This window comes from Rhipicephalus microplus, chromosome X (genome assembly GCF_043290135.1).
Source record: "Rhipicephalus microplus isolate Deutch F79 chromosome X, USDA_Rmic, whole genome shotgun sequence".
In the NCBI taxonomy this organism is placed as follows: Eukaryota; Metazoa; Arthropoda; class Arachnida; order Ixodida; family Ixodidae; genus Rhipicephalus; species Rhipicephalus microplus.
The window spans coordinates 313,607,922-313,627,453 of record NC_134710.1 but is presented as its reverse complement, the minus strand read 5'-3'; the positions used below and the strand labels follow the sequence as shown (position 1 = coordinate 313,627,453).

Sequence of the window (19,532 nt, the reverse complement as noted above, 5' to 3'; positions counted from 1 at the left end):
GGCCTCGATCTTTTTATAGGTAAAAGAGAAACAAGTCCTGTCAGATCTTGAGCTCAGCGAAGCATTCAGAAACGTCTCCAGATCTATGTTCATTTCTTTATTTTGATTTCCTGCTTCTATAAAGCTGCACTTTGCTAATTTATTTTTTCTGACTAGCGGCTTTTTTATATTTGAAAGAGACAATAAAACTTTAGTTTGCGACAACGTGTGCGTTCTCTTCGCCCAGAGGTGGGTGACTTCCTCATTCAGGGATAAGTTCGATTCAGACTTCCACAATTTTTGGCAAGTTCCTCGTAGAGGGTATGAGTCATCCGTATATATAAGGATTGAGAGGAAAAGAAAGAACGATCGCCGAACCGCTGCTGTACTACAGTGTCTTCCGTGCGAGATGAAGCGGTCGCGTAGCGGCAAACCGCTGCGCAGAGCGTCCTCACCTGACCCACGCCCTCAAACACCACTCAAGGTCAGTATGAGCAAGGCGGCTACTTCCCCGTCTCTCGGCTCGCAGTCCGGCTCGCAGCTGGAGTTGCGTTCACGCGACTCGACGCCCACGCCACACTCTTCGTGGTACGACGAGCAGGGCTACCTCAACGAACTCCAGAAACGGTAAGATGAATTATATGCAGAGCAAACCCATTTCACCATTTTCTCAATAGAGCAGTAGAGTTAATGCTGGTACAGATGCATTCGTCTTTCTTGTCTCGATCGAACTCGTTCAAGCAAACGAACGAAGGAAGAATGTGAAATATTTACAGCTTCCTGCAGTAGTCTTTCACAGTTATTCAAATGGGATCCTCCTGGACCACTTTGCGGTTTTGAGGGTGCCTGTCAGTTCTGTGCTTATTAAAGTTCATCGCATGAAGCCAGTTGCCCGCGCAAGACCAGCATCTTGCCAAATAAGCATGACTCAGTCGTAATGATAATAGTAGTATCTAGAGTTTCACGTGCCAGAACTCCGATGTGATTATAAGGCACCTCGTATAGTGGAGGACTCCGCCAATTTCTGCCATATGGTGTTCTTGAACGAGCCCTGACAGTGCTTCTATCGAGATACGATCGCGGTGTCCGGGATCAAACTCACAACCTTCGGGTCAGCATCAAAGCACCATAACCGCTACATCACAGCGGCGAACAACAGCACTCACTCAGGCATCACCAACAATACTACGACTGTCTATAGTTGAAATATAGAGGAAGTTACATACGTGCCTTGTCATAGAATAATTTATTCACTCATTAGTGGGGTTTAGCGTCCCAAAACCACCATATGAATATGAGTGACGCCTTAGTGGAGGGCTCAGGCAATTTCGACCACCTGGGTTTGTTTAACGTGCCCCCAATTTTCGCACATGGGCCTACAACATTTTAAAGTCTCATACAATAAATGAAATTATTTTTCATTCATTTGGCAAGTGAGAAAACACTGTACTATTGACCACAGGGTTACCGATGGTGGGTACTAAGTGTAATATTGGTGTGTGTGACCTCGTCTGGAGACCAAAATTTTAGATAGGCTCCATAGATATTTTCATGCATGACTACTTTAGACTGCAGTTCTGGCGCATTTACTGGCCTTTTACCATTATTCACAGATACAATAGCAAGGAAGCATAAAGATAAATCCTAGTTCGTAGGCTTTTTTTTTTTGTATTGGAGATTCGCGTGCACGATCCCATGGGATCCCTTACAGCGGGGCGCAGCCCGGTAGCAGGTTGCTGCGCATCGAGGTAGGTGCATGGAGGCGCCTTCATGCACGGCGCAGCTGCGAAAAATGAAGGTTAGGCAAATGCGTGGATAAGAAGCTGATGACGCTGCCCGCCATATATGCTGAATTTGAGCACCAGTTTCTAATGCTAACGCTGAGCGTGCGTTCTGTTGAGTGAACAATGCAGAAACAGATACGCAGCGGAATGAAGCTGGGCTGTTATATTTTAACAATATTTCAATTTTTGAGCTGGCCTTATCCTATGGTGATCCTTAGTTTGATTATTGATTTAAGTGATTGCTTATGGGACCTTGTCAATTTTATTATGTATAAAAAGTAAGGAACCGGAATGCGCACTAACGGAAGGCTCTTGTGCTAGTATTTGTCGTAGGAAAGTATTTCCCACTCTTAAAAAAAATGAAGCGACGTTCTCGCCATTTAGGGAGAAACGATGATGCCCTTAATGTTCGTCTTTAAATGGAGAAACATTTTTTCCTTTTGCCAAGGAGAAACTGTTTGTGCTTGTCGGAATCAAGATGGCTGACCCTGCTATCCCGGGTTAGCGAAGCGGCTAGGCCTATAGCGAATGCATTGATTCTTGAGTGATAAGAAGTACACAGCACTGAAAATTGCAAGTAAATGGTCCCGCTGAGCTTGATATCAAACAAAATGATCACAAAATCAAGCAAAACCTGTGGTGATAAAAACATCGCGAAACAGAACGACGGAGCTGGTAGGTTTTGTTCGACCAGTGGGACGGCGTTCACTTTGAAAGAGACAGATACTGCGGAGTTCTCACGCAAAGACTGCATGCTAGGCTTGCTTTATTTATTTCTCGAAGATTCAGATAGTGTAGTGACGTTATGCGCACGTTTACGAGGCCATGTGCCACGAGACGTGTTTCCAAACCATAGACTCGATCTCAGCGAAACGATTCCGGCTCAGCAATGCATAGTTTTGAGGGGTTCAACGTTCAACGTGGAACCCCTCAACGTTATAACGTTATATGTTATAACGTTATAACGTTATATGTTCAACGTTACAAGTAGCTGGAGGTGTGAGGGCACCACGACCATGAAGCTGGCGCTATATAGAGGAATCGAATGACACTGAAATAATGAGCTGTCTGTGGTGAAGTTCGTTGACATACCGGCACAGCTCTTTGGCGGATAGTCGGTGAGTCAGCCCATTCATACAATACTCGCTTACACTGGACGACTTACGTTTGCTGAAATAATGCGTATATACACATGAACATTCGGAAGCATATACATACATTAATACAGAGTGATTTCAATGAATAATGAACAGAGTAATTTCAATGAACGCTTGCCGCAAGCTTGCCATTTTGGATTTTTTTCCCACTTGTTATTCGAAGAGGGCGCAGCATGCAGGGCAGATATTGTTTCCATCGGCACTTCGACTTCATTTAGTTGTCTCGCGTTAACGTTTGTTACATTCTCTTTACGCGCTTTCCACAAGTGTGGTCGGTGCCCATGGATACAGCGCACTGCTAACCCTGCAATGACATTGTTTTTGATGCGGTAACAGCCGTCTCAGTGGGGTACACGTACGTTACAACGCCAGTCGAGCGAGAAAAGTAGGAGATTACCTCACACTAGACTGTGTTCTATCGTGAGCAAAGTCAGTGGCTGTTGGCGTCGCAGCAGCTTGATTGCTTTATTGAGCGAACTAGCCCTAAAGGGCACGAATTTAGTATAACAATATAGCATATAGCGCCTACATACTTCACTGCTACAGATACGTCTGGCGATTCGCCTTGCGTGTCAACTTGCGGTCATTGTGCCACAATTATGTTTTTAGCGCTGTTTCTGTGGTGGTTACTGTTACTCTGGAATACTCTTTTACAGAGGTGAGTGAGAGCGTTAGTACTTACCTGCTGAGCAAAGCGGTTACTAAAAGTGCATTTTTGTTGAGTTTCGCACGACGAAGCAGAATTGTGGGGATAGGAGAGGCATACTGCATGCGTGCATAATTCCGTCTTAATTCTCTGTGCTGGCATGGCCAAATTCAAACACATGCGATTGAATTTTTTTTGTTTAATTGACCGAACTCATTGGTATATTTTTCTGAAAAGTGTAGTTATGATGCTGTTTAACGTTTATCATCATTGTAACTCAGTCTGGGAAATAAACGCTGGGTGAAACTTTTCACCCATTTGCCTTTCTGCTGTCACCTGCCGTGCCGTGGTAGGCCATATTTGAATAGGATAAAATGCGAAGAACACCCGTGTGGGTGGAAACTGATTCGCAGACCTCCACCACGGCGCGCCAGATTATCATATGCTAGTAGCGGCACGTAGGACCGACTCCAGCAATTGTGCATCACCGTGGTTCACACATGAACTGTGCAGTGGTGTCACGTTTGCGAGAATGTTGAAAAATCAGCTGTCATGCTTTTTCATGCGCCTTGTTCAATTGATGAGTTTTAATAGTACCATGTGAAACTAAAACGCGTATGCTTACCAAGTATATCGACGCAAAAAGAAATTCATTATTTGTGTACACTCTAAGGTATTTGATAAAGCGAGGCTATTTAAGGAAGCACAGATCTTTGTATTCGTGACAAACTGGTAGTATAAAACAACACGAGAGACCCACGGCAGTGTGGGGAGCCTTGCGCAGGTGCCCGGCGACAAAAAAAGAAAGAAAATATTTTACTATTTACCAATAAAACAAAAAATAAACGTCAATCCTGCATTGCTTGCATCAATCATAGGTAAAAGTAATTGCACGGGACTGGCGGCGGCCGGCTAGACTGAGCGTTTGCATGCGCGCTTGCAAGACCGCGTGGTTGAGGAGAAACTGGAACACCGTGGGAGAAAGTTTGCTCCATCGGTCCTTGCCATGAGAGGGTGCGAGCGGTAAAGCACCCGAAAGGAACAAAATCGCTGCGCCGAAGGAGAAACGGAGCTCGTTGCTCCATTCTCGCTCCCCCCCCCCCCTTTTTTTAGAGCGTATTCAATCCTAACGCTTGGCATCATTGTAGCGAAGGCTTCCATCGAATGGCAATGATCACTAACAAAACGAAAGCATTTTTGAAACTGACTCTAGTTCTCTAAAATACCCGGATCACCCGGATAAATAGTCGGATAAATACACGGATTACTTACACACCGTAGCTTTGTGTGTACAAAACTAGCAATGATGGTGGCGATATATTCTCTGACGCTTAGTCCAACCACAATGTGATTGAAAGCGTGATTGCGAAACGTAGGTGTGTTCTTAGATGCAAACATGAATGATTACGTGCTAACTATTGTGTCTGTTTTGACGTTTGCGCGAACACTTATGTACACCGTAGTATATTGTTCACTGCCGCTGACAACCAGATTAACAGTCTCTCAGCTTAAACTATATAGCCGACACGAGATGTCGTTACCCGCAATACCTAATTAGCTTTAGTAAAAATACCGGAAGTTTGAATTTTACTATATTTTGCATAAGGGAAATCATTCATTTTCAATGCAAGAGAAGTTATACTTTCAGCAAGACAGATCAATGTGACGAGTCTGAAGGTTCGCTAAATTTCTTTCAGCTGATTGTCACGCACAGCAGCGTCCTTTGCGTCCATTTTTGTGAGTTTTTCAGTTTGTTTAGACAAGCTCTGCCCAATAATTCTTAACACTCATCGCAAAGAGTAACAGAGTAACAGTCACTATATATATATATATATATATATATATATATATATATATATATATATATATATATATATATATATATATATATATATATATATATATATATATATATATATATATATATATACGTTACGTTACGATGCACGCTTAAGATAACATCAAATCAAGCACCGACTCAAATGTCTGCCAAGATAACCTCAGGCTGAAAGAGACGCAGAATACAGCTGTATTGTAGCACAGATCACTATTGGGCATTCAATAAATATTGTGCAATACAGCTAATTATTAGTACACCACTGCTGACGTTCACAGCTGAAGTCCTGCGTTAAAAATCGGAGGTTGTATACCAGACCCAGAATGCGTTACCCTTCCAGCCTTCCTCTCTCTCCAACTTGTGGGGCTCTTGTCTATTTAATGATTAGGCTCAGTGTAGAATGAGACACGCTCTATAAACCAAAGGGGGTCCCACGGAGCTGCGGTGATGAACGCCAAGTTAATTTTCTGGCCGCGGCCGGCGCAGGGAGTTGGAGAGTTCGTTCGAGTCGTGGCCGCAGGATCACCTGGAATATGAACACCCGACAAGCCAGGAGAGTGACCTGCGGTCATGCAGCACGCAGGTGGAGCTGCGTGCCGAGCAGACCGCGCCGAACGAGCCCGTCATCCGCACCGCGGTCGAGGCGCCGCTTGAGGAAAATGCCGGCGGGTACGTCTGAAGAACTTCATTGCCTGACGATTTCTCTTCCGTGCACGCAGAACAGCTCCAGTTCTACGTGTTTTGAATGCTTGTTCATGCGGATAGCATGATGACATGCGAAATAGTTGCCACTGCAATTACTGATTTACTTAATTTTCCTATAAACGCCTAAATAATGACTTCAGAGGGCTAGCATGTCATATATTAGGAACAGTGTTCAGTCAACTTTAAACGCGTAAAACTTCGCAGCGTTTCATGAGTGCCTAAATTAGTGTGAGTGATCAATAGCTCAACAAGTGCGAAAAGCTGGACGGCACAATAGAATAGGCAAGCTGAACATATATAAGTATATATATATATATATATATATATATATATATATATATATATATATATATATATATATATATATATAGTCAAGTAGATCCTCCGTGAGCGGTCACAACGGGGTTTATATCGATCGACGTTTTGGCCTTTAGCCTATAGTCTAGCCTTCATCAGTATATATATATATATATATATATATATATATGTGTGTGTGTGTGTGTGTGTGTGTGTGTGTGTGTGTGTGTGTGTGTGTGTGTGTGTGTGTGTGTGTGTGTGTGTGTGGGTGTGTGTGTGTGTGTGTGTGTGTGTGTGTGTGTGTGTGTGTGTGTTAAGAAATAGATTACCTTTGAATTTCCGCTTCATATTTCGCGGGAGGGGGGAGGGGGGAAGGCTGGACAGAGAAAAAAATAGTGAACTTGCGCAGAACCAACCATTACATGCAGCAGATTTGATGGTGCATTTATCTAAACCTCAGCTTCACACTATAGAGAGCCAACGAGAATGTCTTAAGGGTTTCTGGCTGACTTTATTCGCGTATTCAGTACTTTCTTTTTGAATTGGGGTATTTAAAAAGTAAAAATATTGCCATTTTGACTTGAATTCGCAATTGCTATTCTGAAACAGTAGTCGCGTAAGCATGTGGTATATCATCGCAGAAACAAACCAATATTACAAAAAAATATCATTCACCCCATAAGCTGAAAGAGACTACTTTTTAACTGTGCTACGTTTTAAGGAAAGAATTGGTAACGTAAGGACTCCTTTTTTTATTATACACGATATTTATGTAAACTGAAAAGATATGAATATGCCAAGGAAAGTATATGGGATGTTATATTCAGTATTTATGACGTAAATGTTGGGAAAGTGAAGAAAAAGCGAACTTGTCTCTGGCAGACACCAAACCTGTGACCTTCAAATCACGCGTACGATGATCTACCAATTGAGGTAGAGCAGTGCTCATCTCCCCCGTCCACTTGAGAGAGTTTATGCCAGCGCCGCTACTAGCCATGACGGCGAGTGCGGAATATTCATTTGCTGCCTAGTAATAGCATCCTCTGTACTTTCCTTGGCATCGTTGTGCGTTAGTTCTTATAAATAGTGTCCTAAGTTTTGACACTGCATACAGCAGAAAGGAGCCTTATCCTATCAGAAATGTAAGCCCTCAATTTCACCGGCCGGCAAGCGCGTATCTATGAGCATCACATATATGACTCTCCGCACTAGCGATACGGCGGCGAATATAGGCACCGTCTTCGATTAAAGCGTATAGAACCTGCAAACTGCGCTGCAGGAAAATTTTGTACATTGTTTCAAGTGTTTATCAGCTTTCACAGTTATTGCTCGTGCACTAACGCTTTCGAAACATGTGCATGACATTGTACATGTAGATAGTTGAATAAAAACTACATTTTTGTAATTGAGCACGGGGCCCTGTCTTCTACTCTTTGGTTTTCTGCCACGCACCGCACAGTTTATTGACGTGAGTGACGATGTTCACTTTTGTAGTGAACTGAATTTCACAGCGGCTAACTCTATAGTTCACGGCTCGGCTTTATTAGCGGCATGGTAAGTAGCCCAGTCTTTCAGTCAGAATGCGCACGTTCAATAACCATGCGACTAAAGCTTAGTACGTCTGAACAAAACCTTCGAAATGTGTTCTGCGACCGAAATTACATATTTAGCAAGGAAGAAGTGCGTAAAATATTCTGTGAGAAGTATGCCAGTTCTCACTGGCCAGGTCTTCATAAGTTCATGCATGGGGTCTACAGGATTAGATCGGTAAACAACGCCGCTTTTAAAAATGCATTCATATACAACGATCGACGATGTTGCCTCTGTAACAATCTCAGTCACCTATAAAGTTAATATCACTGCTCTCACGCAGAGAAGAGTTGTGGTTCGACTTCCAGAGGCTGCTGGGAACTCCACCGAACCGCAGTACCTTTCTGGCCTCGATGGCTGTGCTCATGGGCGTGTGCTTCATATTGGGCGTCATCATATCACTTGCAGCTAAAGGTATATACACGGCGCGCTCCTTGACGGTCCAGTTAATAAGCGTGTCTGCTACAGCCATGCACAGTGTTAGGTTAACCACAATGTTCACGCGTCACTGTCCCAGATGGAATGAATCAACGAACACACACACACACACACACACACACGAGATCTAACAGACAATCATTCCAAGGAAGGTACAGGGGAAGTTAGGCAAATTGTAATGTAAATGAGGAGAAAGAAAAGTGGGTGAAAAGATAACTTGCCGTGGGCAGGGTCCGGCATTTTCTGTTAGATCTCAATAATATTGTGTAAAACACGAAAAAAGAGCCCTTAAATATACGCTTGTTTCTCTTATATATATATATATATATATATATATATATATATATATATATATATATATATATATATATATATATATATATATATATATATATATATATATATATATATATATATATGTATGTATATATATACTGGAACCTAATTAAGAAGCGTCAAATCATGAAAGTCTCAAGTACAACAGACAAAATAAAACTGGCAGAGCTTTCGAAGTTGATTAATAGGCGTAAGGTATCCGATGTAAGAAGGTATAACATGGAGAGAATTGAACATGCTCTGAAAAACGGAGGAAGCGTCAAAGCAGTGAAGAGGAAACTTCGGATAGGCAAAAGTCGGATGTATGCACTAAGGGACAAAGGAGGCAAAATAACTACCAATATGGATAGGATAGTTAAAATAGCGGAGGAGTTTTACAGAGATCTGTACAGTAGCCGAGACAACTACGACCTTAATACTATAAGAACTAGCAGTAACCCAGATGACACCCCACCAGTAATGATAGAAGAAGTCAGAAAAGCTTTGAAGAGCATGCAAAGAGGCAAAGCTGCTGGTGTGGATCAGGTAATATCAGACCTGCTGAAAGATGGAGGACAGATTGTGTTAGAAAAACTAGCCACCCTGTTTACGAGGTGTCTCCTGACGGGAAGGGTACTAGAGTCTTGGAAGAACGCTAACATCATCTTAATACATAAGAAAGGGGATGACAAGGACTTGAAGAATTACAGGCCGATCAGCTTGCTCTCTGTAGTATACAAGCTATTTACAAAGGTAATTGCTAACAGAATAAAGAAAACATTAGAATTCAATCAACCACAGGAACAAGCAGGATTTAGAACAGGCTACTCAACAATTGACCACATTCATACTATCAATCAGGTAATAGAGAAATGCTCAGAGTATAACCAACCACTATACACAGCCTTCATAGATTACGAGAAGGCGTTTGATTCAGTAGAAATATCAGCTGTCATGCAGACACTGCGAAATCAGGGCGTAGATGAAGTATATATAAACATCCTCGAAGAAATCTACAGGGGATCAACTGCTACCATAGTGCTTCATAAAGAAAGCAGCAGAATACCAATCAAGAAGGGTGTAAGGCAGGGGGACACAATCTCCCCAATGCTATTTACCACGTGTTCACAGGAGGTTTTCAGAAGCCTAGAATGGGAACAGTTAGGGATAAGAGTTAATGGAGAATACCTTAGTAACTTGCGCTTCGCCGATGACATTGCATTGCTGAGTAACTCAGGGGACGAATTGCAACTCATGATTACGGAGTTAGACAAGGAGAGCAGAAAGGTGGGTCTTAAAATAATCTGCAGAAAATGAAAGTAATGTACAACAACCTCGGAAAGGAGCAGCGCTTCGAGATAGGTAATAGTGCACTTGAAGTTGTAAAAGACTATGTCTACTTAGGGCAGGTAATAACCGCAGAGCCTAAGCACGAGATTGAAGTAACCAGAAGAATAAGAATGGGGTGGAGCACATTCGGCAAGCACTCTCAAATTATGACAGGTAGATTGCCACTATCCCTCAAGAGGAAGGTATATAACAGCTGTATCTTGCCGGTACTTAGCTACGGAGCAGTAACCTGGAGACTTACAAAGAGGGTTCAGCTTAAATTGAGGACGACCCAGCGAGCAATGGAAAGAAAAATGGTAGGTGTAACCTTAAGAGACAAGAAGAGAGCAGAGTGGATTAGGGGACAAACGGGGGTTAAGGATATCATAGTTGAAATAAAGAAGAGGAAATGGGCATGGGCCGGGCATGTAGCGCGTAGACAGGATAACCGCTGGTCATTAAGGGTAACTAACTGGATTCCCAGAGAAGAAAAGCGGGTTAGGGGGAGACAGAAGGTTAGGTGGGCAGATGAGATCAAGAAGTTTTCGGGTATAAATTGGCAGCAGCAAGCACAGGACCGGGTTAACTGGCGGAACATGGGAGAGGCCTTTGTCCTGCAGTGGACGTAGTCAGGCTGATGATGATGATGATGATGATGATTATTATGATGATGATGATGATGATGATGACCGGAGCGTAGTGGCGCCAGCTCTGTGCCAGCGTAAAAGAATACGTTGGCGTCCATGGGGCTCGCGCTTGCCGCTTTCCTGCCAGAACCAGCTTGACCAGCTTGTTCCGGCTAACACTGCATGAATAATAACATGTGTTTATACGTGAACTCGCTCGTTGCATTTGGTGGAAACGTGCTGGGTAACCTCCTTGAGCCCCGCAGCCGTAAGCTACCGTCTCATTCCACTGTGACCGAGTGCGTCGATCTCCCTCAAGCCTCTTCCACGCCGCCGCCTGTCATGTGCCCTGGTGTACTTCGTCTGCGTGACCCACCAGTCTACAACGGCACTGAAGATCATGATCTCGAGGACTGGCTGGCAGAGTACGATCGTGCCAGCGCAATTAACAAGTGGGTTTACCCTGCGAAGCTGACTGAACTCATCTTCTACCTGACATTGGCCAATCTATGGTTCACCAACCACCAAGCCGACATCCCCACCTGGTCGGTCCTCAAAGAGACCATGACCCAGTTTTTTGGTCGTCCAGCTATGCCCAAATTTCACGCTGAACTTGGTCTGCGGGGACGATCTCAGCGAAATAGTGAGAGCTTCACGAGCTATATTGAAGATGAAATTGGCCTCTGTAGACGAGTGGATGCGAGGATGACGGAGGCTGACAGAATAAAGCATATAATGGAAGGCATTGATGACGACGCTTTTCGTATGCTTGTGGCCAAACACCCGGAGACTGTCACGGTCATGATTCATCTCTGTCAAAGTTTTGATGAGCTGCCCAAGCAACGAATTTCTACACGTCGCGCTCTCACGCAAACAGCGGATATTTTGGCTTTGGAGTGCAAAAGCAGTGGCCCCTACTACACCAATTTGATGCCTCAAGTTCAACAGTACATCCGAGAGGAAGTTCTCTACAGCTCTCTCTTTAGTTTCGACAGCTCTCTCATTCGGTTCCTGCCGTGGACAGGCGCCGAATATGCGACCTTTGAATAACTAAGGTCGCAGGTTCGGTTCCTGCCCATGCCAAGTTATCTTTTGACCCAATTCTCTTTTTTCAGATTTGCCTAACAATTCGAATTATAACCTCCCCTACACTTTCCTTGGCATTATTGTCTCTTAGATTTCATTATTTTTGTGCAAAACACGGAAAAACGAGCTCTTAAGTATACACTTCCTTCCCTTATTGACTAACGAGGGTCTCGTACTGGCAGACTTGGTGCCTTTAGGTTGTTTACGAAACTCTTTGTCAGCTGCCAGCTCGTAGTAAACTTCACATGCTACATGACGCCAAACAGGCTCGTAAAAAGTGTGCCACGCTCGCCGCCATGGCTACTGGTGGCGCTGACTGACACTCCCACGTTTAAATTTACATATTTACTCATTAAAGTGGCTAAGGGTGGATAGCCCCCTTGGTAGCTCAGTAGTAGAGCATCGAACGCAGTATTCGAATGTCATTTGTTCGGTTCCTGCCCACGGCAAGTTATCTTTTCACCCACTTTCTTCACACTTGCACGACAATTTTGCCTATTACTTCCCCTATACTTTCCTTGGCATCATTGTCTGTGAGATTTTATTATATATACAGGTCTGTGTGAGAGCGAGAGAGACAAAAGCATTAGCGGAAGAGAATTTATTCACTCTGATCGGGCGCAAACAAAGCACACTCGCGAGTACGTATAGATATATATAGACCGCAGCGACACCTCGAAGACTTTTCTCAAGTGTGACGATCATCTAAATGCTGCACTCCTGCGGCTGTGCAGCGGGTCAGGGCGAAAAAGGAAACAACCTGGAGCTGATTCCCGATGCCTTCGACAACGATCAGGAGGTATTAGCCTGCGAGAACTCCGACGTCACGGTGTCCACAGCACGCCCGGAAAAGACAGAGCCGATGACAGGTAGTATGCATGCTCTTTATGCGATGAATGCACGTACGTACCTACAGAGTATAGGTTACTTGTATACGTGGTCAGTATCAAGTAGCAGTCTAGCCTAAGGCACTACCAGCTTCGCTCTCATTTTTCCGCGCATGCGCCCCAACTATATTCAGAACGACATGCTGGCGCAAACAGCTTGCGAGAAGCAACTGCTCCTGCGCAATATACACAACGTCCTTGTAGACACCAGGCCGTACTCAGGACGCTGGCCTAGTTTGGAGTCATTGGGGTTTACCATTTGAAAGCCACGATATGAATATAAGAGACGCCGTGTATAGTGTATGCATGACCTGTGGAAGGTTCAAGCATTCGGAGTTTTTTAACGCTAACCTAAATCTAAGTACACAAGCCTGAAGTATTCTCACCTCCGTCGAAAATGCGGCTGCAGTGGCCGGAACTAGGTGCTGCGACCTGCGGGTGAGCAGCCGAGCAAAATAACTTCGACCACTGTGGCGGGTTAGGACACCGGTGTGATAAGGCGCAACGGAGTTGCGGGTGACGTAAACTGACGGTGTTTTGTTTAGAGTGCACCGTAAGGTCTAAGCTTCAAATAGGCTTGCTAGTGCGCATGCCCGGGCTTCCTGTCTTAGAAGTGCGCGCCTTTAACTTGTATTGAACAATCTTTCTATCTCTCAGCGTGGGTCGCGATCGGACAAGGCTCCATGGCGTAGCCGGAAAATCTTTCTGGAAGGAGCACGCCCTTGATCAAGAAGGATACATTGTGTGTTTTCTAGTGTTATTTTATTCTGTACACGTATCATTGCACATGAAAATTATTTCGGTTGTCCCACAGCCTGGAAACGCTGTAGTCTATCCTGTATGGGCCCTTCAACAAGGCGTGGCTAATAGCGCGCTTTAGGGAGAAGTGATTCTTAAATTATTGAAAAGAAGAGAAATGTAATCCTAGCAACTGTCTCCATATAAGTGCAACACCTCAGCAGTGGCTCACCAAGGAAAGGGATAAGTAGGGGTTAAAAGGATTGAGTGTGTAGTGAAGATAAGAAAAAAAAAGGATAGGGACACCGGTGAAGGAGTCTGAGGACGGGGTACCACTAAGCGAGAGCTTCGCGGCGTCAAGAGATGGTGGAGAGGGAACCGGTCGGCCAGAGCTGCGCTGTCGTCTAAGTCCTCTGGGGCACAACCATTCGGCATGAAATCCAGCATGCGGGTCCTAATAGCCCGCTCGACTTGGCGGAGTTCAACAAAAGCACCGGCTTTGTCGACCTATAGCCATATCCATAACCGTAACCAAGCTTTCGTGCAGCTTTAGGTTGAGCACAAGGGAGCGCTGAACTAGGCTGGCTGCTACAGAGCGAAGCAGAACAGCCCGACAACAGGACGTAGTAAAGATCACAGATACAGTGCTGACTGACGATCATTGTCACGCGCATAAAAAAACACGCTATTGGAATATAGAACGAGCGAGTATTGACCGCGGACTATCGTACATTTCACAATCGTTATTAGCTGGATGGAAAGATATAGGGGAGTACACTCACACATGCGTCATCATGGCCTATCTCAACCGCTGTGGGATTTACACGTCAGCAGCGTTCTGTCGGTATTGCACCAACACTCGGCGCACATATCGCGCGAGCATGCTGTCGATACGCTTGGGCATCGCGTCGGCTTGAACGTGTCTCCAGTGTCCAGATATTATGAGCTCGACAAGTCTTTTCATCCTTGCACATATCATAATCATTTGTACATCTTCGTTATCTCTACATGTCATCATCAATGTAATTTAGTGCGAGCCTGAATCAATAATGCGCTTGCTCATAAGTGGTGGAGGTGCGCAAAACTTGGTTAACAATACTCAATTTCACAATAAAATACTCGCCGACCCACCGATTTACACATTCGCAACTCCAGGCAGGCACCACATTTTCGATCGTTTCCTTTAACTATAGCGTCACTTCTGGGACGCATTTATTGACTTTGCCGGCAGAAGCGCATATACACATATATACCACTCTCACTTACAAATATTACACACCTATCGGTTATATAGCTGCGATTACAGCATGAGAGCCGTGGCGCCGACTTGTGAGTGAAAGTGCTCAGATATAAGAAAGTCTCATAATACGACTCCGGAAACAGTAAGTCCCGCAGGCGCTCAGCAACTTATAGGCCTCTATCTACACCTGCGGCCGCTTCGTAGCAATACCCAGCGGCGGTGGGTGTATAGGTCGCGAGTACATTACGCATGGGCCGCGACAATGGAGGCAAATGTAATGACCCTTGGATGCTACGCGTCCTCCGCAGCTGCTCGCAGGAAGGCTACAGTTTCACGGCGACAAAGGAGTGCTACCGTCGTGTTCGCCTCCCGAAAGTCAGCGATCAAAGCACGCAAGGTGGGCAGAGCTGCGCCGCGGCGTCGGAGGCGCCTATTGAAGAGCACGACACGCAAGCGCAGTGTGCGGTCTTCAACGAGTCGCCAGCTGAAAATCACGACGCGAAAGAAGAAGAGACAGCATACTGCGGCAGCGAAGGCACGACGCCATGGTATGTCTATATGCTACCTCCCAAAATTACATGTATGCATAAGTGTATAAAACACTCATACATCATTTCACCCAAACACAAAGCACTGAAAGCGAAGACAAAGCTTCACGTTATGGGCTTTAACTTTTGTCAGTGTGTTCTAGCAATATCTTTCTCCTACGCTGCCTGAAGATGTTTCCATAACTAGCCCGACCAGCATGCTTGCACAGTTTCAGCAGTTTGTGAAAAGATGGAGCAACGCAACACAATAAGAGAAAGCGCACCAGATAATAATAAAAATAAAAGGAGCAATCAAAGAAGCCAGCTAGGGGCATCACCGAAGAGGGGGAAGAGGGTTCTATTGCCTTTTATGCATTTGCGTGTATGTAGACCAAAAGATTTTGGAATTGTGATATATAGTGTACGTAGCACGTTGAAACAATATATTCATCCAAGTTAAACTGTGCTCCATGTTTAACGCTGATAAAATACCTTCATCCAGTCACACTATTCTATGTAGCTCTCTATAGTTTTGTGACAGTTAATTTGTTGCGGGCGCGTGTGCGCATGTCGCCTCTGTCTCTCACAAACATATAATTACCTAAAAAACTCGCAAGTTCTCTCATGTACACGCCCAAGACGATTCGAAGACGAAAGCCATCTTCATCTTCTTCTCAATCGATTGCAGTAATCCTTACTCCCTCGCATTTTTCAGCATTCTCTTTTCTGGTACAAATGCTCAGAAGCTGCCATCAGTCGCACGAGTGAAGCCTTAAGACGGCTGGAAACACAATATCATTAGTTTGTAATCCACACATTCAAAACCTTATAACAAATCTCGCACTTTAGGTGGAGCACTTGTATCCGTATGTCACGCTAAATACTTGTCCTCAAGTCAATGGGTATGTAAACAATTCTAGAAATTAATTCAGGGTCTCTTTATTTCTTTCCGTGCATGAATAACGTGAACGGTAAATTTTAGTATGCTTAATATACAGAATGAAAGAAAATCACAATATATTTATATCTTTACATAATAGGATGCCTTCGGGAACAGTTGCGCCGATAGTGATGCTTCTCACCTTGGTAAATCTTTCTTTCATCCCTTTATTGCCACTTGTTTTTCATCACTTTCAATATTGGCTGCACTGTCATTACTCTGCATGGAACAATACAGCGCCAAAATTTGGAATACTCATTGGGTACCTGGTCTGAAATTGCGCGTACCTAAAACCACCCAGGTACGGGGAGTTTTGCCATGCGCGAACACGTCACGACCAAGAAGGGACAACGCAGCAGTGTGACTACAGAGGCCCCCGACAGTTCCATTACAGAGCAGAGGTAATAGCGACGGCTTTCACACCATCTTTCTTTTGCTTTGCTCGCTTTTCTAAGCCATATAATAGGTCCTATAAACACACTTGATGTATTTACTTGAACGACAAACACTGATTTTTTCAACTGAACGATATCGCATTATGTTATTAAGTGATGAGACCATGTTGGGCCCTTGGCCAGACACCAACAGTGCAACTGTGGTCATAAGAGCGGTTTTAACCTTTTCGGAAGCGACTAGACTATAAGCGCAGCTATAAAATTTTTCTCAGCTAGAAAGAATTCTATATACTCATCTCTCTATCTCACCATCGTCATTCAATAATAATTCTTCTCCCCTTTCCTCTCCCCCAGTGTAGAGTAGCAGGCTAGAGCACGCTATCGGTCAGGCCAACCTCTCTGCCTTTCTAAAATAAACCTCTTTTTCTCTCTCTTACTTTTCTCGCCACGAACAGAGACAGCTTTTCTAATATGATGTGCAATAGTGGTAACGTAGGTGGCTCATTCTGGTGCTACATCGCATGCATCGCTTCCCGAGCCTATCAACACTGTGAGTTAGCATCAACGTACAAGGGCGGAACGAAAGACGAACTACACAGCCAACTGCGCACAGCACGCTCTGATCTTTGTGGCAATAAATAGGAAGTATAAGGGTTCTCGTTTGCATCACGGATGAATCCTAGTGGCTTTTTATTGCAATCCAGACCTACAACCACCTGAAAAGAAGTACGAAACAGCAAGGAAGGAACATGTCGCACAGTTCGGGTTTCTTTCCTTCCTACTGTAATAATACTAATAATAATAATACTACTAATAATAATAATATCTGGAGTTTAACGTCCTCTAACAACCATGTGATTATGAGAGACTCCTAAGTGAAGGGCTCTGGAGAATTATACCACCTGGGGTTTTTTAACGTGCACCCAAATCTGTGCCCACGGGCTTACAGCATTTTCGTCTCCACCGAAACGGTAGCCGCCACAGCAGGGATATTCATTCCTATTGTGAAATGCTCAGTTACTAAAACGCCACACTCGAAGCGCGTGGCTGCCCCAGTAAGAACTAGGGCGTTCGTGACAAATTGCGGCTGCATCCAGACAGCCAGAGGTTCTTGGTGACGCCGGAGAAACACTACTTGCCATGGCTTAAAGACGCCCACGGGCCCCGCCACGTGACGATGCAGGAGCTGGCAGATGCGCATTACGAAGGAATGCATCATCGTGCCGGCGCCACCGTGAGCCTCATAGAAGCATTGTATACCGGATGCACTCACCAAGAATCAGAAACACTCTCGTTCTCTCCGCCACCCTCACCACCTACAGCCACACTCTCCGAGTATCGCGTTTCCATTCCAAGCGCATGGTCCGTCACACCACCGGGCTTTGCCAGGCGTGTGTGCTGAGTAATAGTGAGAATGAACTTGAGTGAGTGCCTACGGGTTATATATATATATATATATAATATCCTGTGCCCACAACTCAACCTGACTATGGTCGTACAACTATACGCGTCAGTCGAACCTTGAGCTGCCTTCTTCATCCTCCTTTCCACGAGAAGTCCCGAGCGCGTGGCGCATATCTGCATGGTCCAGCAGCTGGGTGCTCGTGCCATCGTCGTCTAAGCACGGCATAAGACGACGCGCATGTGTGTCCCTGTGCGTGCGGTGATGGGCGCGTTGTTGGAATGCAGGCAATATAGTGGGGGGCGTAAATGTGAGGGAATACCTATGAATGTGACTAGTCGTGAATGCGAACATCAGTGAGTGCGAGCATGCCGCACAGAAAACGTGGTGATTCACACAGTGAGAGGTCGTGCTAAGGAAATGAGAAACCTTAATGGTACTGACGTTGATATATAGCGTTGGTTGACTAGGCAAGCGGTATGAGGCCAAAAAAAGGCTTTATTGCAATATCGTGTTAGCGCAATAACAGCGATTTCAAGTTGGAAGAACAGAGAAAACTAACAATCAGAAAATGAGATTCAACTTTTTCTTCTAGATATAACTGTAACTCATGCTGCGCTTTGCGATTGGCTGGCATGTCGAATGCGCCAAGCATCATGCGGTTAGCATTCTGAAGCTGCGTCGTTCGTGTACGCTGTGCGTCCTCACGCCACGGCGCACGATTGCGTCGGCACCTGTCTCTCCGCGGCGGTGATTGCGGCACCTCCTCTCTGCCTCTCGGAGAGCGCTGATTGTTCGGTATTACTGCATTCGAGATGCACTTTTAGAAAGTTACTGAGATACAGGACGCAAATACGGTACGGGACGTTACTGCTACCCCTCTCTCGCTCACTGTATATTTTTCGGTGCTCTCAACTCCAGTAAAAGCACCCGAACACCATGAAGGCTTTTTTAAAAAACAACTGTTCAAGGTGTCACGCCTTTTCGCTACCTGTCAGCCTGCGCATTTGTGATGATTCTGTCCATCGGGCTAGGTACTTTAATAAGATCCTACATGAGCGCTCTTCGCGTATCTCGTTATTTTGCGCTCAAACATAATGCAGGGCACACTTTAGGCACAATGCGCCGGAGAGGAGAAGCGTTACCACAATCGCATGCCATATTCGCGTGCCGTATTTGCGTAACGTGCAGGGGCGTAGCCGAATACTGGCCCCGTCGCCCACCCCCCTCGCCGAGAAAATAGTTCTAATTGCATGCATGCATGGTAACTCTTTAATATGCTATTTTAATTGGAGGCGGAGTCTCCGTAACACGGACAACGTGCGCTCAGAAACTATATATAAATGCGCCTGATAATGTAATGCCAACCTGTGCTCGCAAGGCTGCTGCGCACGCCCAACTAAAACTGTCTGTCGACAAATTAAGATCACTTTACGCTTCTTTTTACGCGCTCCAAAAATACGATTGATGCAGTAATTTACCAAGGGTGCTTCTTTCCTGGTTGCAGATTTTGGCTGCACTGCTGAACGCACAATATACCGCTTTGAAATGCCGTTTTCTGTAGGGCCTCATGACATTTGCAGCAATGTATTCAAAGCGCAGCGTCTGTCTGCT

At 44.9% G+C, this 19,532-nt stretch overlaps 2 protein-coding genes across 2 annotated transcripts; both read left to right on the top strand.

The window, feature by feature from the left end:
- Positions 1-351: 351 nt before the first annotated feature.
- On the top strand, positions 352-6,142 carry LOC142777218 (uncharacterized). The gene is made up of 2 exons (XM_075881541.1): positions 352-606; positions 5,890-6,142. Exons 1-2 carry the CDS (start codon positions 389-391, stop codon positions 6,080-6,082), a joined length of 411 nt encoding a protein of 136 aa, XP_075737656.1. The 5' UTR covers positions 352-388; the 3' UTR covers positions 6,083-6,142.
- Positions 6,143-11,267: 5,125 nt separating this feature from the next.
- Positions 11,268-16,526, top strand: LOC119186316 (uncharacterized). The gene is made up of 4 exons (XM_075876652.1): positions 11,268-11,523; positions 12,524-12,658; positions 14,963-15,202; positions 16,423-16,526. The coding sequence occupies exons 1-4, from the start codon at positions 11,268-11,270 to the stop codon at positions 16,524-16,526; spliced, it is 735 nt and encodes a 244-aa protein (XP_075732767.1).
- Positions 16,527-19,532: the final 3,006 nt, after the last annotated feature.

Bases quoted from the DNA above. Each gene is read 5' to 3' on its own strand.
- LOC142777218 (XM_075881541.1), top strand. From the start codon at position 389: ATGAAGCGGTCGCGTAGCGGCAAACCGCTGCGCAGAGCGTCCTCACCT. The intron at 607-5,889 runs GTAAGATGAATT...CGGCCGGCGCAG, and splicing joins CTCAACGAACTCCAGAAACG to GGAGTTGGAGAGTTCGTTCG.
- LOC119186316 (XM_075876652.1), top strand. From the start codon at position 11,268: ATGACCCAGTTTTTTGGTCGTCCAGCTATGCCCAAATTTCACGCTGAA. The intron at 11,524-12,523 runs GTTTTGATGAGC...GCGGCTGTGCAG, and splicing joins CATGATTCATCTCTGTCAAA to CGGGTCAGGGCGAAAAAGGA. The intron at 15,203-16,422 runs GTATGTCTATAT...AAAACCACCCAG, and splicing joins AGCGAAGGCACGACGCCATG to GTACGGGGAGTTTTGCCATG.